At 40.1% G+C, this 20027-nt stretch overlaps 1 protein-coding gene across 2 annotated transcripts in view; it reads right to left on the reverse strand.

Annotated features, from left to right (window-relative positions):
• Positions 1–288: 288 nt before the first annotated feature.
• Positions 289–20027, reverse strand: part of GTF2F2 (general transcription factor IIF subunit 2) — a 96168-nt gene continuing 76429 nt past the window's right edge. For both annotated transcript variants that reach the window (XM_005501806.3, XM_005501807.4), the window contains 3 exons: positions 16551–16650; positions 8090–8233; positions 289–1143 (listed from right to left, as the gene is read on the reverse strand). In XM_005501806.3, the coding sequence (XP_005501863.1) occupies positions 1024–1143; positions 8090–8233; positions 16551–16650 (364 nt within the window). In that variant the 3' untranslated portion in view covers positions 289–1023. The remainder of the gene's footprint in view (positions 1144–8089; positions 8234–16550; positions 16651–20027) is intronic.

Below are 20027 nucleotides of genomic sequence, written 5' to 3' on the forward strand. Positions count from 1 at the left end.
TTTTTCCCACTCTGTTTTCTTTGCTGTTTTTTAACATAAAAACTTTGAGAATATATTTAAATAGTCCTGTTCCATCTCCCTTCATGCTCCCCACAAAAAGGATGCTGAATAGACGACCATTGCAATATGCATTTAAAAAACAGGGGAACAGAGACACAGATATATTAAGCAATCATCTCCAAACACAAAGCAAAGACGGCAATAAAAACACAGTTTGAAAAAAACCTCGATACCTATGCTATCTTAATGACAACACGTGTTCAGTCAATAATGTATAATGTTGCATGGTAAAAATTAAAATAATGTTTTTATTGGTACGCTTAAACAGAAAACATAGGTAACATCATTTTAAAAAACCCCAAAACAGAACAAGCAAAAGATAAATCTATTCCTTGATGTACCTAATAGACAGACATTTCATTTTTTTTTCTCAGTAACCACCTGGAGGGGATTGTCATCTTTCCACTGACCTGTGTATCAAACTGCCTTCGATTTAGGGCTTTTTAACTGTGATGATTTGTTCCCATGGAGCCTAAGGACTGTGATGAGCAGCGCGGTTGTGGCTGCTTCTCCTAAAACCTGATCCTAAAGGGAGCATCATGTCTGTTCCACCCAACCGCTGTACAAAGGGTTGTGCATCTTTTCAGCCCTCCAGGTGAAGCCCTGGCAGATCCCAGCAGGAGTTGGGGAATTGACCCGGTTCTACTGGAATGTGAAACCACAAAGTTACGGGTTTCTCTAGGACAAGTTTTCCTTCAAAGTCATCGAGAAAAAGCAAGATCAGAACTCAACAGAATTCTAATAAAGATAAATCTAATAAAAGTTTATTCTATAAATATTTTTCCTGTCAAAAGACAAAACACTTACAGAAATGTACAAGAAATATTAATTGGAAAAAAAAATGAAGCCACAGAAAGTTACGAAGTATCAACTCCTTTAATTTGCGCTACGCTCGGTCCTGTCTGTAAACCCACCACGGTCCCCTCAGTGCAGTCACTAATTCGCTCGTCGTAAAGACTTTTGTTAATCACTCTTTTCTTCTCCTTGGTAGTGTCTGTATTCTGGCTTCAGCTCCCATGTGTTTTTGTGAGTCCCCTTCACGTTGTAGATGCCTATTTCTCTTAAAATTTCTTTCAAGTATATCTGAAAGGAAATAAAAATTAAAATTATATAGGCAGGTGATTTCCACACAATGTCACACGATCTGCTCAATCACATCCACTTGGTTCATAAAAACAACTCTCTGGACAGCAGCGTTGGCTGATCGGCACTCATTTGTGTGATAACAACTCTCTGACAGACTCCCACCCCAGGCACCAAGAGGGATTAGAGCAGCCTGGGTATGATGCCCAGTGCAAGCCCCAGGGATTACAGAACCATAGAATGTCCTGAGTTGGAAGGGACCCACAAGGATCATCGAGTCCAACTCCTGTCCCTGCACAGGACAACCCCACAGTTCACACCATGTGTCTGAGGGTGTTGTCCAGTCTCTTCTTGAACATTGTCAGGCTTGGGGCTGTGACACCTCCCTGGGGAGCCTCCACCACCCTCTGGGGGAAGAACCTTTTCCTCATGTCCAACCTGAACCTCCCCTGGCACATCTTCCTGCCATTCCCTCCTGGGCAGTCCCTGTGCAGCCCTGCTGGGGTGCAGAGAGGCAGGTTCCAGCTAGATGGGTGCTCCATACTGAAATGAAGCTCCCAATGCCTCCGAGAAGAGATGCTGAGGTTACAGCAGACCTGCAGCAGCAGCACCCACAAACACATGAGCTCACAGAGATGCTCCCCAGCTTCGGTTTCAAGAGGAGGTGCTTGCAAAATCCAAAGGCAGAGACATGGCTGAGGTACTTCAAGTGTCAGACATGCAGCTGGTCTGAAAGTTGGTACATTCCTACATTTCTCACACAACCGTGGAGGCGTGGGGGTACAAGGCAGGCTTACCATAGAATAGTTTGGGTTGGAAGGGACCTTCAAAGGTCATCTAGTCCAACCCCCCCGCAATGAGCAGGGACATCTTCAACTAGATCATGTTGCTCAGAGCCCCGTCCAGCCTGGCCTGGGATGTCTCCAGGGATGGGCCATCTACACCTCTCTGGGCAACCTGGGCCAGCGTTTCACCACCCTGAGTGTAAAAAATTTCTTCCTTGTGTTCCTCATTGCTTGCACATTTCTTTCTGCCCTGGCAGTTCCCCAGGGTGGTAGGACACAGCTGCTCTGCAGGTCTGGACATTGTTGCCATCTCAAACATCTTCGTCCTGCTGGACTTTCTCTGCCTGAGCTAAAAGCTCTTGGCTTTTCAGCTTCCTTGGGCTGGGATTATTTCAAAACTCTCTGCCCTATTCAGAGTGCACCGAAGCCCCAAGCTTTTGGTTTTCATGCTGTTCCACAGAGCTTTAAGCATTTTATTATGGCCTCGTTTTTAGAGGAGAGCTGAGTAGGTGCCAGAGAATTTTCTAATATATTGCAATATTAAGGCTAGGAAGATAAATTTTAAAAAACAACAAGTCAAGTTATGATAATCAGTAGTATAACCTTTGACACAAGATAGCTCACTAATACCATCCTCCTTTACTCTTTATAATAAACACCAGTAATTTGTTTCATTTTTTAAAGAGCCGTTTCCCTGCTTGTTTGTTTAAATATTAATCGGGACTGACTCGAATAGATTGCCATGGCAACCACAGACCACAGCTTAAGAATCCCCACATTAAATTCATAATGGCTTTAGTTTGAGCAATTTAATCCTCTTTGAGTGTGTATATTGAACTGGAGTTACTGGAACCCTTGTATTTTCTGTATCTACGGTACCACTAAGTGAAAATATCAATATAATCCAAATCATTAAAAAAAGCAAATATTTGTTGATGACATAGGAAAAAAGAAAAGCCAATTGCCTGGTCTCTTCCCATTTTTGCCAGAAGTCAGGAAATAAGTAAAAAGTACGTTCTCAAGTCAGTAAATGAAGTCTCTTTCAGAGAAACGGATGGTTTCTCTCCAGGTACACCTCAAAAACGTACAAAGCAAAAAAAATTCAGATCCTACACTAACAACGATACTTTGTTTGGACTATTGTAGCAAAGTAATTCTTAAAAACCTATCTCGAAGCAACAAGGGGTATTTAAAAGATGACTGTGTGCAACAAGTACACAGACTGTGTATACAAGCCAGTTTCTTAGGGTCTTGCCTTTGAGCAGGAGCCGCGCGCGGGGCACAAGGGGTTCATTCTGCACTGTGGGGACGGCTCCTGTGTCCCAGGTTCCCAGCACAAACCCCAGCAGGTGGCAGCAGGAGATCAATACACATCTCCTAACACACCTTTCCACATCTCTATTGCAGGAATGCTGTCATTATTTGAGAGTCAGGCGTCCAAGAGAAAAGGCACTTGCTACTACAGCAATTAGTGCGCAAACGGTTTGGACGGTGACGCTGTTGTTGCACAATGCATTTTTTAAAAGCTGATGAAAGCAGGTGTAAAAGCGGTTTCTATATGAGTATGTATGGATGTGTACACCTGCGTATCCACTGCTTTGTCTGCAGTCCCTGTGCACGCACACAAAGCAGCTTTCAGGAGCGTCACTAAGAGGCACTTCAAAAGGTGGCAAAGTGGGTGGAAGAAACACACTCAGTCAAGGTTAAATTCCACTCTAGACCACACAGACAGATTAATGAAAACTCGAAGAAAAATCATAATTGCACCTCGTCCTGTGAAGCGCATCTATATGCAGCTCCTGGGCTGAGAGACCAAGTCTGCACCTGGGAAGCCGGGTCACGAGGGTGACGATGCCCAAGGGCTCAGGCAGAACGAAACCGCTATGGCCGTGTGGTCCGTGGCTCCCAGCAGCTCGCTGTGGTTTGGTGGCAGCGTCTTTGGGTGACATTTTGCATGATGCAATTCTCATCTCTCAATACATGCTTACGCCTCCAAACCACCCACCCAGTTAAATGAAGGCTACTTTTAATTTCAACTCATTTTCAGGCCCGGTTCCCCAGGCTGTTCTGCTTTTCTCTGGGCAAAACTTCCATGAGTTTTGATACAACAGCATAACAAAATTGAACAAAACCAACCCATACTGAACAGTGACTTAACGTCTCTGCCACAAGTATGGGCACTTCAAGCTGGGACCGTGAACTGCAGCAAGTGAGGACTTCCAACATATCCCATGTGCCATCTCCACTGTGGAGACGCAAGTGGTTTTGGGGAGGGTAGCTGAGAGCATCAACCCAAAAAATCACTCTGCATGGACAGATAACGCTGAAATATAGGGGCTTTTAGATAATTACAGATCAGGGATAATCCTGCTGTACTGTACCATACTTGAGAACAAGTGCCTTGATGAGTGCAGGGGATGTTACGAATTTTCCTGCAGGATGGCTTTTCCTTCCAGAAAACAGGACCCTCCACCTGAGTCATCAAAAGAAAACTCTCACACCATTTCTCTCCAGTGATGCCAAATACTGAATTTTAGAGCCTGGTGAGTGCTAATCAGGAGCCCACAATTTCTTCCCTTGTCATCAAAAGAAAACTCTCACACCATTTCTCTCCAGTGATGCCAAATACTGAATTTTAGAGCCTGGTGAGTGCTCATCAGGAGCCCACAATTTCTTCTCAGAAAGGGATTGAATACCTTTAGATACATGTAATTCTAACACAGAAGCTCATCTGTAAGTAATCTGTGCATTGTTCCTGCTCCGGCAGGGGGATTGAACTAGATGATCTTTTGAGGTCCCTTCCAATCCCTGACATTCTGTGATTCTGTTCATTTATGGCAATCTCTGCTCTGTTACACCTTCCCTCATGGTTTTTTTTGCATAAAAAGTGATATGTTATTATAGAATTACAGGATTAAAAACTTAACTTCCAAGCTCTGACAACCCTTCTGAAACTTTGAGGGGAAAAAACCCCACCATATTTAGGATCACCATTACTTAAAGCTGAAATAAAAGAATAAACTGCAAATAATCTACTTTAATTTGAAAAAAATACAGTTCATATCAGACCACTGGTTCCATACTGGCTCCATTCTTCATTGGTCACTCACATAGAAAGCATATTATATTCTCAGCCATTAAGTCCAAATCTAGAATTACTGCAATATTTCCAGGGAGCACTTGGTATTTATACTTGGGTAGGTGGTAGCAGGTCTGCCTACTATGGCAAATTGTTATTTTTCATTAAAAAGGAAAACAAATAAAACAAAGTTTCCCTAATACAACGGTATTTTGCATTCAGAAAAGACTTGCTTTGTGATTTCATGACTGCAAAATAAAGATGGCAGCAACCTCTTGTGTAACATGCAACATATTCTGCTACAAGGATTTAATTTACTATTTACATTTAACACTGTGTAAGAAAAATGCCCTAATTTATTTGTTGCTTCACTACCAAAGATGGTGATTCCCTTAGACAAATGTATTTTAAATATTATCAGCCAGTGATGTAAGCACGTAGAACTTCATTTTAACAGAAGCTGAGGAGACAGCAGCAGCATTTTTTCCCTCATGACTGAAAATAACCTCAACATTTAGAAACTCAGAGGAGAAATTACATACCCAGACAATCTTAGACACTATGACAGAAAATAAAGCAGTAGAACACTCAGCAGAGATTAATTAGCAGCCAACCACTGTACAGCACAGGGAAAGCAGGCCTATTCACCTGTTGGCATTTTACATTTTTTTGTCAGGTATAGCTGCTCTGTGAACAATAAAGTCACAGTGGGCATTAGGAATAGATACTTTATTTGCAGGAAAAAAACCCTAAGTTGCATACCAGAGGTTGAAGTCCACAGCAACAGGGATGCTTGCGCAGGAAGGAACCAAGAGATGGTATTTTAAAATGGCAATGGATGCTGTTAGCAACTCCCTACAGAAGTTTTCGACAGGAACCCAGATGGGAAATGACGATAGCTTTGGATGACGGGTAGATGACGTACTGAAAAATAGTTTTGAATTTATCACCATACTGGCTACCCGGTGAACAAAGGCAGGCAGAGGATTTTGGTCAGTTATTTTCTCAGGATATTTGGGTGCAAGGAAGCTGAATGGGAACTGACACTGATGGCAAAACCCCAGGTGGGAATGAACACGAAACCTCTCGCTTTCGCACGCAGCTCAGAACTGAGACCAAACAGCCCACTCGAGAGAAGAGGGTTTAACAGTTTGACTGATCTCAGGAGCCCTGTGGGACTTTTAACTGTCAATAAAGACTCAAATAAGAAACACAGGTGCAATGATACAGCCCAAATAACAGATGATGTTGGGTAAAATTAATTTACAACTTCCTTTTAATGTATCTGCATTACTACAGTAGTTAAACAAAAGGGCTAGATTTGCTGAGATGAAAGTACACAGCACAGATCCACTGTGCCATGAGCAGAATATATTCAGGAGCATAGTTTAAGAAGGACAAGGAATTACTGGAGGGAGTACAGCGATGGGCTACGAAATCCAATCCAAAGACAAAAACTGGAGTAACCTCGCACAGCTTTTGGTGCTCAATGAAGAAATTCATGTCAGAAGCGCAGTTTTCCAGGCTCCTTTGAGCTGACGCAGAGAAGCCGGTACATTCAAGAGGCAAATCACATCAGAGAAGGAAGAACACTTTTGTTCTCCCATGGCTTAAGTGGGAGTTGCGGGTGACTATTTCTAGCTGAAGTCGTGTTAGATGGGCTAAATCTGCATCTACTTACATTCAAAGTGATCAAGATAGTGGCTGTCACACCTATCTCTTACAAAAATGAAAAAAATCCTTCAGATTTTCTTGCCGGTCCCTCCATATCTTCCTCCTATTCCTTCCTCCTTAGCTCTCACGATCCACACATCTCTGCCACACAGATAAGGAGTTGACTCATTACATAAATGAATGGAATAGAAGACATGAATACATTATCCAACTGGTTTCTTCTGAGGTACTAGAATACCGTGAACCTACATGTATTTGAATTGAGTAGTACCTTTGTGCAGCTTCTTAACCGAACAGATTGTGCACCTCATTTATACAAATTCTGATACAGATCCACTTAATTCTAAACATACAAAGTGAGTAAAACTAGTAAGCATCTCCATTTTTCCCTCTCTTTTACAGAGGAATAATAGTTTAATTTTTCAATTTTTTTAATCCAGATGTCACTATTCCTTCTTCTGTCTCAGCTCAAACAACTTTTGAAATCGTTGTTACGTTTAGATTCAAACATAATTAAGTCCCTTTTAAGTCTTCTGAAAACTGCAGCTAGGTTGAGGATATATATCAAAGTCAGCAGTGACAAGCATCAAATCATCAAAGATACTTAATGTATCATTGTCTTCGCCTGCCCCTGCCTGGTCTGCTCAAGGAAAGCTTGAACAAGGGAAGAAGGGAAAGAACTGGAAAGTTCGGGTTCATAGATGAAGGGGCTTGGCAGACACTGCAGGATAACACGATCATCATTTGAGCACACATCTTCATGTTTTTCTTGCTTGTATATCAAAACAGTGTTTAAAAAATAAAAACAACAAACCACATATCAAACCCATAAACTATAGTCTAAAAATTATTATAATTGTAAAGGAAATTAAGTGATTTTAGGGGTGTTGACATGATGCCTGAGCTCCTAACATGGATAATGCATACATTTAATACTAATATAATGAAACGCAATTTTCTAGACCCACGGAAAAAGAGTAACCCTCACTGCTGTTCCAAGATAAAGTTCAGAAGCTGAAGGAAGGGCTGACCACTCACACCAGCTCTATAATGCCAACAACAACAGAACTAGGCCATCGCTTCAGTGAGGACAGGAGTGTAACACGAGAGACACCAGAGCATTATAGAACTTGGTTTCTAGTATTAAAGAGAACCTAAATAAGAAAGAGACTGTTTAGGTTACTTAAACCACCTCTGTCAAGAGAAAGCATACGCTCTGCAATGCTTAGTATCCTACACAGTGCTATGATAGCAAGTTTAAAACTTGATGATTTCCGTTTGTTGTAAAAGACATTTAGAGAGCTCTTTCAAAGGTATATGGTATATATTAAACTGTTTTCTGGTTATGGAAAACATACACAATAGTAACTACTGAACGTGGTTATATTGCAAGACTACTAGTACGTACCACCGGCTGTTTTGTTATGTCCACCAGGTCTTTAATGTTGTAATACTGATGTTTCTCAAAGGCTGAAAAAAGCATGTCCAACACTTGTTGTTTATCAGCTCGAGCCCGTTTTCCATCTTCTTTCTTCTTCTTCTCATATTCAATCTATCAGATACAAAACACATTTTAAAGACATTCATCTGTAATGCTGTATAATTCTCAGTGCTGAACATTAAGACATAAAAAAACCTCTTGTATTTAATAAAACACTGTTCAATGACTCAGTTCTTTTCATCTGGAAATTTTTCTTTTGAGCACTCAAATGTTCTTTTATGAACATAAACTAAGCATTTTGTCCTCAGCACAATAAGCTTTTCAGATATATATCTCTACTTTATCCAGTAAAAAACCCCAGAAACAGAGACTTCATGATGTGCCCAAACATGGAGAGAGAATTAACTTTAGTACAGGATTCCAAACTGAGAAGATATTTTCACTCCACTTCTGTTGATATCAGCTTCTGAAGTATAATGACAAATATCAAACAACCTACAGATTACTATATTTGGGAAAATCCACAGACCAACACGTCTACATCCCCTATCATAACAACCACCTGCCTAAAGGATGCTCAAAGGGCCCTTGGGTGCTGCCTCATCTGTTCCAGAAGCAGCACTCAAGGCAACCACTCCACCAACACAAAACCAATCTTCACTGAGTGAAGACACACTTCAAGGACGTGTTGGGTGGTATCTCTTCAGGAGAAACCTGAGTGGCACACACAAAGTTACACTAGTCTAAAAAACCCCACTCAAGCAAGTAGAGGCCCCTTGCTGCCACACACCATCCTATTTCAGAATGCATATTAGAAAGTATTTAGCTACTATAATCTGCACAATATCACAATACATTTTTGCAGAAACTTTTATCTCTGCCAACCTCCAAAACTACTTCCTGTGTTTCCTCACATTCATCCTCGGAAGCAAGACTTACACAGACCGGCACATCCCAAACAAGCCCCAGTCACTGCGGAGCACCAACCGCAACACCTGCCAGCACGTCACCCACCCCCAATACCACCCACCCTCGATAGCGAAGAACCACCAAGCTCCTAGGAACCAATAAAAGTGACCCAGAAAGTAACAGATTTCCTGCAATCATCACGTGCTTTCAGGCCAACTGCACAGGTAGGTCCCAAGAAGCACAACACCCAGCAGAAGAGAAACCCATGAGCAATATGGGACACACAACTGGCTCCCAGTGGGATAATTCTGTATGGGAGTCATTCCACCTCTGATGTCTCAAGCCTGATCCTCAAAATAAAGACCTTCAGAGAAGAAGCTTAGAAATGAAAATTCACAGTTCTACTGGATACCAAAAATCTTATTTTTTAGGAGAGATTGGTTTTATGGCACAATTCATTTTTTTCCTACGTTTCCTTGCCAGCTAACCCCCTCCTGCTCTCTGAGAGAAAACAGCCTGTCTCTTGGTCTCAGTCCCAACGTGGCTAAAGACTATTACCACCTTTGCCGTTGCTCACAGGTCTCTGGCCAGCCAACTCTCTCTTTCAAATCCCGAAACAGATGGGTGTTGTTAAACTGAATGCAGAGCAATTTTTCCCAACCTGTACCTTGAAATCTGTTGCTTCTGCTTAAAACCTAAGATGGGCTTGGGCAACCAAATACTTGTCTGCTTTTCCAATTGCATGTTAGTGTTAGGGAAGATACAACCTCTCCACACAAAGTAATACACGTTAGTGTAGTTATTTAACTCTTTAGCCTCTGCATTTAAAAAAAACAATCTTCAAAACAGTAATAGCTTTGCAACAATAGCAAACTGTAGCACTAAGTAAAACGGCCTCACGGAACATCATGTTGGCTGCCATGATCTACAGCAGAACTGCTACGCCAGGAAAACTACAGTAGCAACAAAAATCTAGGACACTGGCCTTGCTATAAACAATAGTAATAAAAACATTTATTCTGAAAGTCCAACAGACAATTCATTAGGAACCTCTGCTGACCTTGAGAAGGTTTTACTTGTAAGTTTTGGAAGCCCGACTGTGGATTCAATCTCTGTTTGTCTGCCGGGATAGTTTCACTACACAGGATAATGCCAGTAGACTGCATCTAGTTGTAAATACATGAACTAGATCTGCAATGGCATTGAAATATTTATGAACACGTCTACTCAGGTGACACTCTTTAAAACTACAAAACCAAAATACAGTCAGGAAACATAACAGAATATTAGTAAACAGCTAAAGAGCATAATATGACACCATTCCTGTGGCTGCAAGCTGAACTCTTTACCAAGCGGCACGGCCAGGGTGCTCTCAGGGTTCACTGCAACTCCACCAACAAAGCAGTCGGCCAGTTCTCTACTGGGTATATTCATGTAGTCATATAGGTATTGAAGAAGCAGGGAAATTCTCATTCACCCAAAAGTCTATTGGGACCTACAGCACTACCCATGGCCTGATAGGTGAGCATGGGTTTCTGTATGAGGCATCAAAATAAATGATACAAAGAGTGGGAAGTGGGATGGCCCTTTGCTGCATAAAATATAGGATGAAACTGGGGATGTGTGAAAGTGCTTGTCTCTTCTGCTGCCTGCAAGTAAGCAACACGCTAAATCAACTACCCGATTGCCAAAAAAGTTCTCCATGCTGTATTTTCATCTGATCTGACAATAGGCAGTTTGAGGCATTAAAAATGCTTTTAATTTACACCTCGCTTAAGTCAGAATTTACTAAGATACATGATGAACATTTACATTTTTCCTGCCAGAGAAACCATCTCTCCAGAGCAATGATTTACTACCACTGTCATGTTCTAACTCAGTGCAAAGCTGTGGGGACTTGCTGCAAGGACAGGGGTGCATTCTGGGGACAATGAAGTACGCAGGGTTTTAGACATGCATTTTAAATTTATTTTAGCATGATAGCTGTCCCTTTGGTATTAAAAAATACATGGATCTGTCACATCTCAGGCTACAGTGTAAAGCTGATACTTCATGCTAGCACTGAAAAGCACTTGTTATGATCAGAACCCCATTACACTGTGTATTTTGGAAGTTGCATTTCCACTTACAATAACAAATTTGGTTTCTATTTTCTAGTATTATTTGAAAATGGCTTATTTGCCTTTTAAGCTTAAGAGAGTCAAAGAGCAAATCCACCAGCCCATAAGCAGTGAGACTGAAAGTGCTTCAAATAAACAGATGAGTAAGATCATCACAAAGTATGGCAGTATCATTGTTTTACATGGAATATGACCAAGGTAGAGAGAATACATGGCATGCACAAAGTTGCAGACAGCACCATGTTACATTATGTTTTCAGAAGAAAATTAGTCATCAGAAGCAACCCAAACATTAAAAAAAAATCTAATCTAGTTGAGTAAAACAATTTTTTTTTGTCCGGTCTGAATACTGCTCCAGATTTTTTCTCTTTTGGTATTCCATAGTCAAACACAGGAATTACCGTCCCATAGGATATACTGTACATCCTTTCCACATAAGAAGGAAAGCAGGAACTACAACTTTACGGGATCCTCTTCAAAAACCAAGACACTGACAGTATGTTCTTCTGGAAGCAGAATTTTCTAGTTAGCCACTGCAATTAACGGTAGTGGGTCTTTCTTGAGCCTGAGTTTTCAGCCTTTTTTGGCTCAGGGATTCAAAGAGTTTTCCCACTTCTCTGTGCAGCTGCTGATCAGGTCATGGCTGATACTGGTTAACACCACCTTACTGGATTTCAATAGAGCCCTACTGCATTTGAGGCACTGCCTTATGGGAGACTAGGACCAGCGACTTAATGTTTTGAATATATGCACATGTTAACATTTCACAAGAGGAGGAGATGGATTAATGTGACTTAATTTGCTGCCAGAAAAGCTTCCGGTACTTTAGAGGTCAAGTCCAGAAGACAGTAGGTGAGACAAAGGCATATCTCTTTACAAAGACTGACTGAGTTCTGGGTTCCTGTGTACATTTGAGGTCACTTCAGTAAAGAACATGTATTTGTTTTTAAGGTTAGCAATTTTTCCCTGACTCAAAACAATTCAAGTTGAAGGATGCAGTGTGAAAGATAAAGACAGCCAGTTACAGGCTGCATCACTGCCCTAACAGCAGCTGTTATGCCCGCTCTTACCAACCCTTCTGCAATTGTCTACCCCTCAAACAACACAAACAAAATGAACAAGAAGAAAACCAGAAACAAACTCAGGCGGAAGGTCAAACTGAAGTGATGGAAGAAACCAATCTTCTCCTTTCACCTGGGGTGCACTGGGAAAACTGTGACCAGCAGGAGGAGGTAGGTTCTCCTCCTCCTTTACTCTGCCATGATGAGGCCGCATCTGGAGTACTGCCTCCAGTTCTGGGCTCCCCAGTTTAAGATGGTCCAGAAATTACTGGAGGGAGTCCATCAGCAGGCTACGAAGGTGATCAGGGGCCTGGACCATCTTTCTTATGAGGAAAGACTGCGAGAGCTGGGTCTGTTCAGCCTGGAGAAGAGAAACTGAGATGGGATCTTATCAGTGTTTATAAATATCTCAAAGGTGGGTGTCAAGAAGATGGGACCAGGCTTTTCTCAGTGGTGCCCAACAATAGGATGAGGGTCAACAGGCACAGACTGAAGCACAGGAGGTTCCATCTGAATGTGAGCAGGAACTTCTTTACTTTGAGGGTGCCAGAGCACTGGAACAGGCTGCCCAGAGAGGCTGTGGAGTCTCCTTCTCTGGAGACATTCAAAACCCACCTGGACACATTCCTGTGTGATCTGCTCTGGTGAACCTGCTTTAGCTGGTGGGTTGGACTAGGTGATCTTTAGAGGTCCCTTCCTTCTAACCCCAACCATTCTGTGATTCTGTGGGTTTTGTTTGGTTTTGTTGTTGTTGTTTTTTTTCTTTTTTTGTTTTTAAGGAGCAAGAACAAGAGCGAAGCACTGAAGTTATTATTCCTTCTGTGCGTGGCAAAGCTGTGGGAACAACGGGTAAGTAACACGGCATAACGGGAAAAGCTACTGGGACTCTCAAGCCAATCTCTGAGAACAACAATGAAAAATCCATGGTACTGTTTGTGCCTCTTCAAATGACATATAGCGAAAATGTGCTTAGCTAGCAACTAGCTACGAGCTACAACTCTCTCCATGTGAAGAAAAAAAATGACTCGCTTTAAAATTGATGCTTCCTACACAAAGGAACAAAGTAACAATAAGGAAATTCAACATTATCTTCACTGATCTTAGGTCTCTGACAGGACTATTTCACGAATGGGTATAAAACAGTCTCCTGGAAATAACATGAACTAGACTTTTTAACCAAAGCACAATCTTTTTTTTTGCTATAATAGTAAATTGTAATGCTCAGCATTCTTCTTCTTCTATTGTTTTAGTGCACACTCTCCCCAACAGGAACATCTATTTTAAATTCTTTGGATGATCTGAAGTAAATCAAGGATGAGTATTTGTATTCCATTTACAAATGCAACGTGAATATGCTAAAATTCTTAATTCATTAATGTATAAAAACAACTTGCACAGAAAACTGAACATCAAACCCTCCCTTTGTTGAAAAGTTATTTGCAGCTGGCGCCCCAGTTGCCCACGTTTTAATTAGCAACATTCCGGCATCTCCCTCCAACTTCAGCAACAGCTCCCGCTGTTGTCTGAAAACACGGAGCGCATTGTCAAGTGATATTAAAAAAAAAGCGTGGTATCTGTCGCTGTTTTCTTCTTTTTGTCTTGTGAGTACACTGCTCACAGCAAGCTACAATGCAGCCTTTCATTTTTTTCCTTCCTGTTTTCTTTGCAAACAGGATTTTTTATGCAGTAAGCGTAAAGCACTTGTTGAGAGCCATATTACAGAATGCATGTACACGGTAAACTAATTGGATTTCTTTAAAACTGCGTGGTTTTTAAATTTAAAAAGCATTAAAACATTATTTGATTTAATGGAAGGACCACTTTAGAACAAGCTGTCTGGAGTGGAAGGTGTTTTTCCCTGCAAGACTTCATACAGAAATCAATTTCTCTTTGTTTACCTTCTCAGGATGTTGCTAAGTTTGCTGAAAAGCTGCCAGAATTTCCCTCTTGGAAGGAATCATTAGTACTGAAACTGATGTATTACACTGCTTCGGTAGACAGCTAATATGAAGGTGATAAAGAAGTGAGACTAAATCTAAAGTTTCATTTAAAGATGTTCGAAAAAAGTCTTAAAGGTTTATGCATCCCCTGAGGCACGGGTACCCATTTCTTTAGTACGGGAGAGTGGGAAGAGGGGAGACCACAAAGAAGCCTCTGAAGGGGTAACCAGGACCACTAGAGAACTCTCCTGCTGTATTACAAAAAATAATTAAGTCACAGAAAGATCCCAACTGCAAGAACATTTACTGCAACTTTTTAAAGATGCGTATCACATACAGATATACGGAAAACGAAGGTCCCTTTCCCAGAGACAAAAAGCCGAATTATAATCCTGGCATATATCGTAATGGAAATGCAATTTCTTCTAAAAAAAAGGCAGGCTTAATGTAATTTCTTGGGAAAAAAAAATAACTTTCCCCATCCTTGTATTCAAACAAGCTATTACTATTTCCCTTCTACATGTAATTTCTTACTCCTTCCTGCTGTATGTTCATTTATGGGTACACACTTAAGCCCCATTTTATATTCTACCACCTCTTAATTCAGGAAATGTTACTCCTTACTTTCTTATTTAGTAGATATTCCTTCTTTCTTCAGAAACTCCTTAGTAGATGACTGAATGTATCAGCATTTATGGTAGATTGTACATTTTTTGTTCCTTCTTGTGAAAAGTCTTGTCCCCAACAGGTCTGTCATGTTCTATGATTCTATAATTCTATGATTCTACATGACTATAAGCAATACAGCAAGTTTTAAGAAAGCAACTACTGCTTGAAAACATCAGAAAACTTCAACCAAGAGGTTTTAAAAGATCGTAGACTTATTCTCCCAGACGTACATCCTTTCAGCCATCTAACCTGAACCTTAATAGAAGACTTAACGAAAAGAAAGGTATTGTAGAAAGTAGCCATGCCTGGGCCTTTAGAGGCAATGCCAAGAATGACTCAAGTATAAATAGGTATGTCCTACTAGATTTTTTCCATCAGAACAACTTCAAGACAGACAGGAAAAGTAAACACACTGCCAATGGATTTCCATAAGCATGGACTGCTATGTAACCTCTAAAATCATTACAATTAGGACACAAGAACGTCATAACTTGTAAGAAGGCTGATTACATCTTGGTTATACCCCCTGAATCTCATCTAAGATTTAAATTTCTATAATGATACGACAATTGGCAACTGGAATAAAGATTCAAAGGTTGTCTCCAGGTTGAAGTCCTATTGTTGTAATGATGCTAGTGTAAACGAAATTGCACAGAATCCATGTAAAAATTGAAGCTGCACATCACTGTACCTTATTCCAGAATTAAAGAAGAAGAATAACAGTATCATCATAAAACAATATGCTCATATAAAATTGCATTTGCATAGCAGGATACACCAGTGTGACTATTTTGGTTAAATGTCATTCCCTTAGCTGAAATAGTTATATTGGTATGATTATCTATGTATAGATCAGACTTTGAATAGTAACTACTACACAACAGTCCCATGAGAGATAAACTATTATTTTTGGTTCTGTGGAGAGACTGCCTTTCAGAATAATGCTTAAATATCACCCAGTATATTGTCATTTGTTTTATGTAAATAAAATGTTAATAAAAAGTGTAGAAGTTTAAATGACTAACACAGTGATTCATTTTCAGTATGACTTACCATTTCTCACATTCAACAGTAACACTGATTATATATGCATACATACAAATTACTCAAAGAGGATCTTTAAGAAAAAGTACATTATAGTTTGTATGTACATCAACTGATTTGAAACAGCAGTGTGGGTGTAATATTGACAAAGATAATGATGCAAATAACATGTACTAGGAAGGTATGAAACTGGGAAAAATTGTCACCTGTTATTCTTTTCTACTTGTCATCTCCTGCAAAGAACTGGAAACCAATGATTCTTTTCAAGTCTTTTACCCACCTCCATACGGTATTTTATTTGGCTCAAAGGAGTGCTTCCACACCCCATAGCACAAAGCCAGAAGTGCCTTTTATCCCCAAATTTCAAAATTACATTTCAAAAAGAGTCCAAAGGAAGAATGTAATAAAGAGACCAGAAAAGGCTTGGGTAAAGGTGGTCTGCCCTCATCAGGTAACACAGGAGAGTTCAAATTGGCAGACCTCAGCCCCAAGGGTGACATTGGTCTTGAGACAGAAAGGACATCCCCAAAAGACAAAATCAGGGAGAAATGAGATAACATGGAACATTTCCAAAGACAGTGGCTAACTGTGACCCAAAGGGCTGCAGGACAGCAGCAGAATGATTTTGGTGTCCTGAGTCAGATTCTGGCTAGGAGAATAAGGGAAAATACTGAAAGGTACTTACATTATATTGATGATTAGCCACTGGTTTGTAGTTTGTGGTTACGGCTTTGTCCAGCTGCTGTGATAGCCTTACAGGTTTAGAAGATTCTTCTATCTGCAATCTGCAAAATAAGAGAATTAATAAAAAGTTCAGACAAGCACACACTCAAAATGAATTCTAAAAATCTGCAAGTATGAACCAGCTCTTATCAAAGGTCAGCTGAAAACAAATCATGAGGCAAAACAGCTGCACTCTTCTGAATTAAGTTCTTCCTACTCTATTTTTGCTTGAGGACATCATGGATTATTATGACATTATATGCTACAGGAGATACTGAAATACAAAAAACCAAGCAACTGTGACAGGAAGATGCTAAAAATCATGTCTAAAGACAAATTTTATTCTAAAAGCTTGACACACAGGTGGAAGAAAAGCCTGTGCGCTTTCAGATGAAACCCAACACAAATGAACCCAGAATCTCCCAGCTCACTCAGCTGAGGGCTGAAAAAGCATTTGATCCAGCCCTGCCCAGAGCACAGCAATGATCACACTCTACGACCTTCTCTGAGATACTTTAATGTAAAAATATAAATTTCCGTGACCTTTTTTTCAGCGTTACAGTACAGTAATAGAGCACAAATAACTGTTTTTAAAAACATGAAGATGAAGAAATCCAGCCAGGTTCAAACCATCATACAACCAAGTCTCAGTCATACAGCTAACAACAGGTGACCTTCAGTTCTCCTTGGGAAAGGCTCTCAGAAGGTCAGAGGTTGAACACATTTTGTCAAGCACATCTCTATATAATTTAAAGCTTATGCATGATGGTGTAGAAGTGCTCCGTTAACTTCAGGTTTAACACTCCTTGAAACGAGAACGCACAAACCCAAGCTTCAGAAAAATGCAGGACAACATCCCTTCAGAGAAAATAGCCCAATGGCACATACAATTAATTAATTAATATTGAGATAAAACTAGGTTATCACCAGTGACATTATTTTGTTTCCAAAGGTTTATCTTATAGGCAGAAGAGTCAGTTTTCACTAAACACAATATAAGACTTATAGCCCAATAAATGTACAACGATGCTTGCTTCTTTCCAAAGAAAAATGAATATGGTGTCATTAATGCAAATAATAACTACAAGTTTACTAAAGTAAAATACAACAGTGACAAAAGAAACTGTACTTTAAAAAACACTGTGTTTCAGATCACTGATTACTTTTCATAAAAATGTAACATATATCCAAAAAGCTAAATTTAAATTCAGCATGCATCTGATTTAACACCTGAAAAACCTAAACAAATTACATTTGAAGTAAGCATTAAATTAAGAAATAAATTCTCTAGTTGTAGCAACTGGAAATGAAGCAAATCATCCTTCATATTGCCGGACAGTAGTTGCAGGCAGTTTGGTCTCATATGTAGACAGAAACTTGCTTCCTCTTGCATCTTTGTAGACTTGTCATTTGTTCTATGGTTTTAACTACCCTTAAGGGACCATTGCCTTGTATTCTACATTGCTAAATCAGGAAAAGGTACGTCAATGTCTTCTTCTGTCCAAATGGAGCACATTTTTTCTTAGCTTGAAAGAAAATCAATGGGAAGGCAGATGAGCGGTGAACACTTTTTACCCCGTTCTGGCAAATACAGGCAGAAGTTTTTATCACAAGAGTTTCTCTTTTGGCCTTCAATCTAAGTAAATGATTTTAAAGATTTTATTGATCTGGCTACCAAAGGTCTTCTAAGTTCACATTTCATAAAAAGGCACAGGCTAAAGATAAAACAATGTATTTGTTCCAAATCTGCCTTTTTTTTCCACTTCCTCATTGCTTATTATTTTTTTTTCTTTTTGGTCTCAGTGACTCTTTTATTTTAATAGTTTGGCTTTAATTTTTTTTTTTTTTCTTAGCCATTTTTCCTATTGTTTTGACCTGGGGAGTTTTCCAGTCCCCACTGTAGCTATTTTTCACCTCATTTCTCCCTTCTCACATTTTTCCTTTCCGTAAAGGAGGTTTCCTGCTCAACCTTTTTACTGATATTGCTCCAGTTCATGAGACAGGGGTTCCTGGAGATGGACTAGGAATTTATATCTCTCTTTTCCACTCCAAGGACACTGCACCACCTTCATGTGGACCAGATTTAGTTATTTGATTTGTGATGATGTTCCAGAGTCCTTCTCATCACAGCTGCAGCACAGGCAAGCAACAGACAAGGTTCTAACAATACTGAAATACATCAGATGGTCTCATGTTTTCTGGGAGCACTAGGCTTTCAATGGTGGCATTTCTCTGTGATTAAATCCTCCTTGCATCAAGCTTCATATTCATTATTCTTTACAACGTAAATTTATAATATCCTCCATTTCTTTAGGAAAACGGCTAAAGAACAATGATGAAATGCCAGAACATGGAAAATACAGATTGAACACCTCAGACTGCCCTCAGAAGGAAAAGCTTTAGAATGGTGATGTCAAACGCCCTTCAGCTCCTGAATCAGTTAGATACCGAAGCATGCAAACAATTGATAGCTCTTCAGCCTAGAGCCTGTCATGACCCTTGGACACCACTTAGCGTTGAAGGTCTTCACTTGTTCTGGCATTTTAAATTTACAATACAGGAAATTTCAATCCCCATTTCACCACATCTTCCACAAATCAATTCTTCTTTGCACAAAAGAACACCAGTGATTTATTTCTTAACATTTTTCACTTGCCATGCAGGATATACATATCAGCTTTTTTATTTTAACCTGCTAATTTCCAAACCAGTAGAAAAACAAATGTGTAAGAGAGCTCAGGGGCCTCCAAATGTTGATGGCAGTGAAGTTACATTTAACATGTGAAGTTCCCCAACACGCAGTCTTGAAAGCAAACGAAAACTTCTTGCTTGCTTGGGATGGAATGGAAACGGACACACTAAGTTTGTTTGTGAAATGGCAAAAGATCTCAGAAAGATCCACGTGTACCAACTAAGAAATAGATCAGCTACAAATGTATGTGGCTCTGAAAGAAATTTCAGAGATAATCATGTTGGACTTAAAGATTTCTTGCCAATGGTTGCCGAATTGTGACCCACAGATCACAGATGGCTAATAGTACGATGTTAACTTCTTTTTCTTCTTCCAGTTGATAAATTGCTGTAGTGAAAACTAAAAGCATATACATTCCCGGTATTACTTTTTAATGCAAGCAATTACAGCAAGTGCCACATGTCAATGTGGAAATCTAAATGGGAAGCACAGTGACTCAGGAGGCAAACCTTTTTATTAATATGCATTTATTCTACACATGCATCTTGCTCTTCTCCCTAATGGCTGCCCTTCTCATTTCTTTTTCTGCGGCTTTCAAGATCTCCTGGAGAACGACAGAGCCTCAGGTTGTCTTCCTTCCACTCAGCTTCCCTGTGGAATATGGTCACACAACCCTATCTGGAACAACAGCTGCTGCACATCTGCAGTTAGCCCCTCCAGAATGCACAAATACAGGTAAAAGGTCTG

The sequence above is a fragment of the Columba livia genome, chromosome 1, assembly GCF_036013475.1.
Source record: "Columba livia isolate bColLiv1 breed racing homer chromosome 1, bColLiv1.pat.W.v2, whole genome shotgun sequence".
NCBI lineage: Eukaryota > Metazoa > Chordata > Aves > Columbiformes > Columbidae > Columba > Columba livia.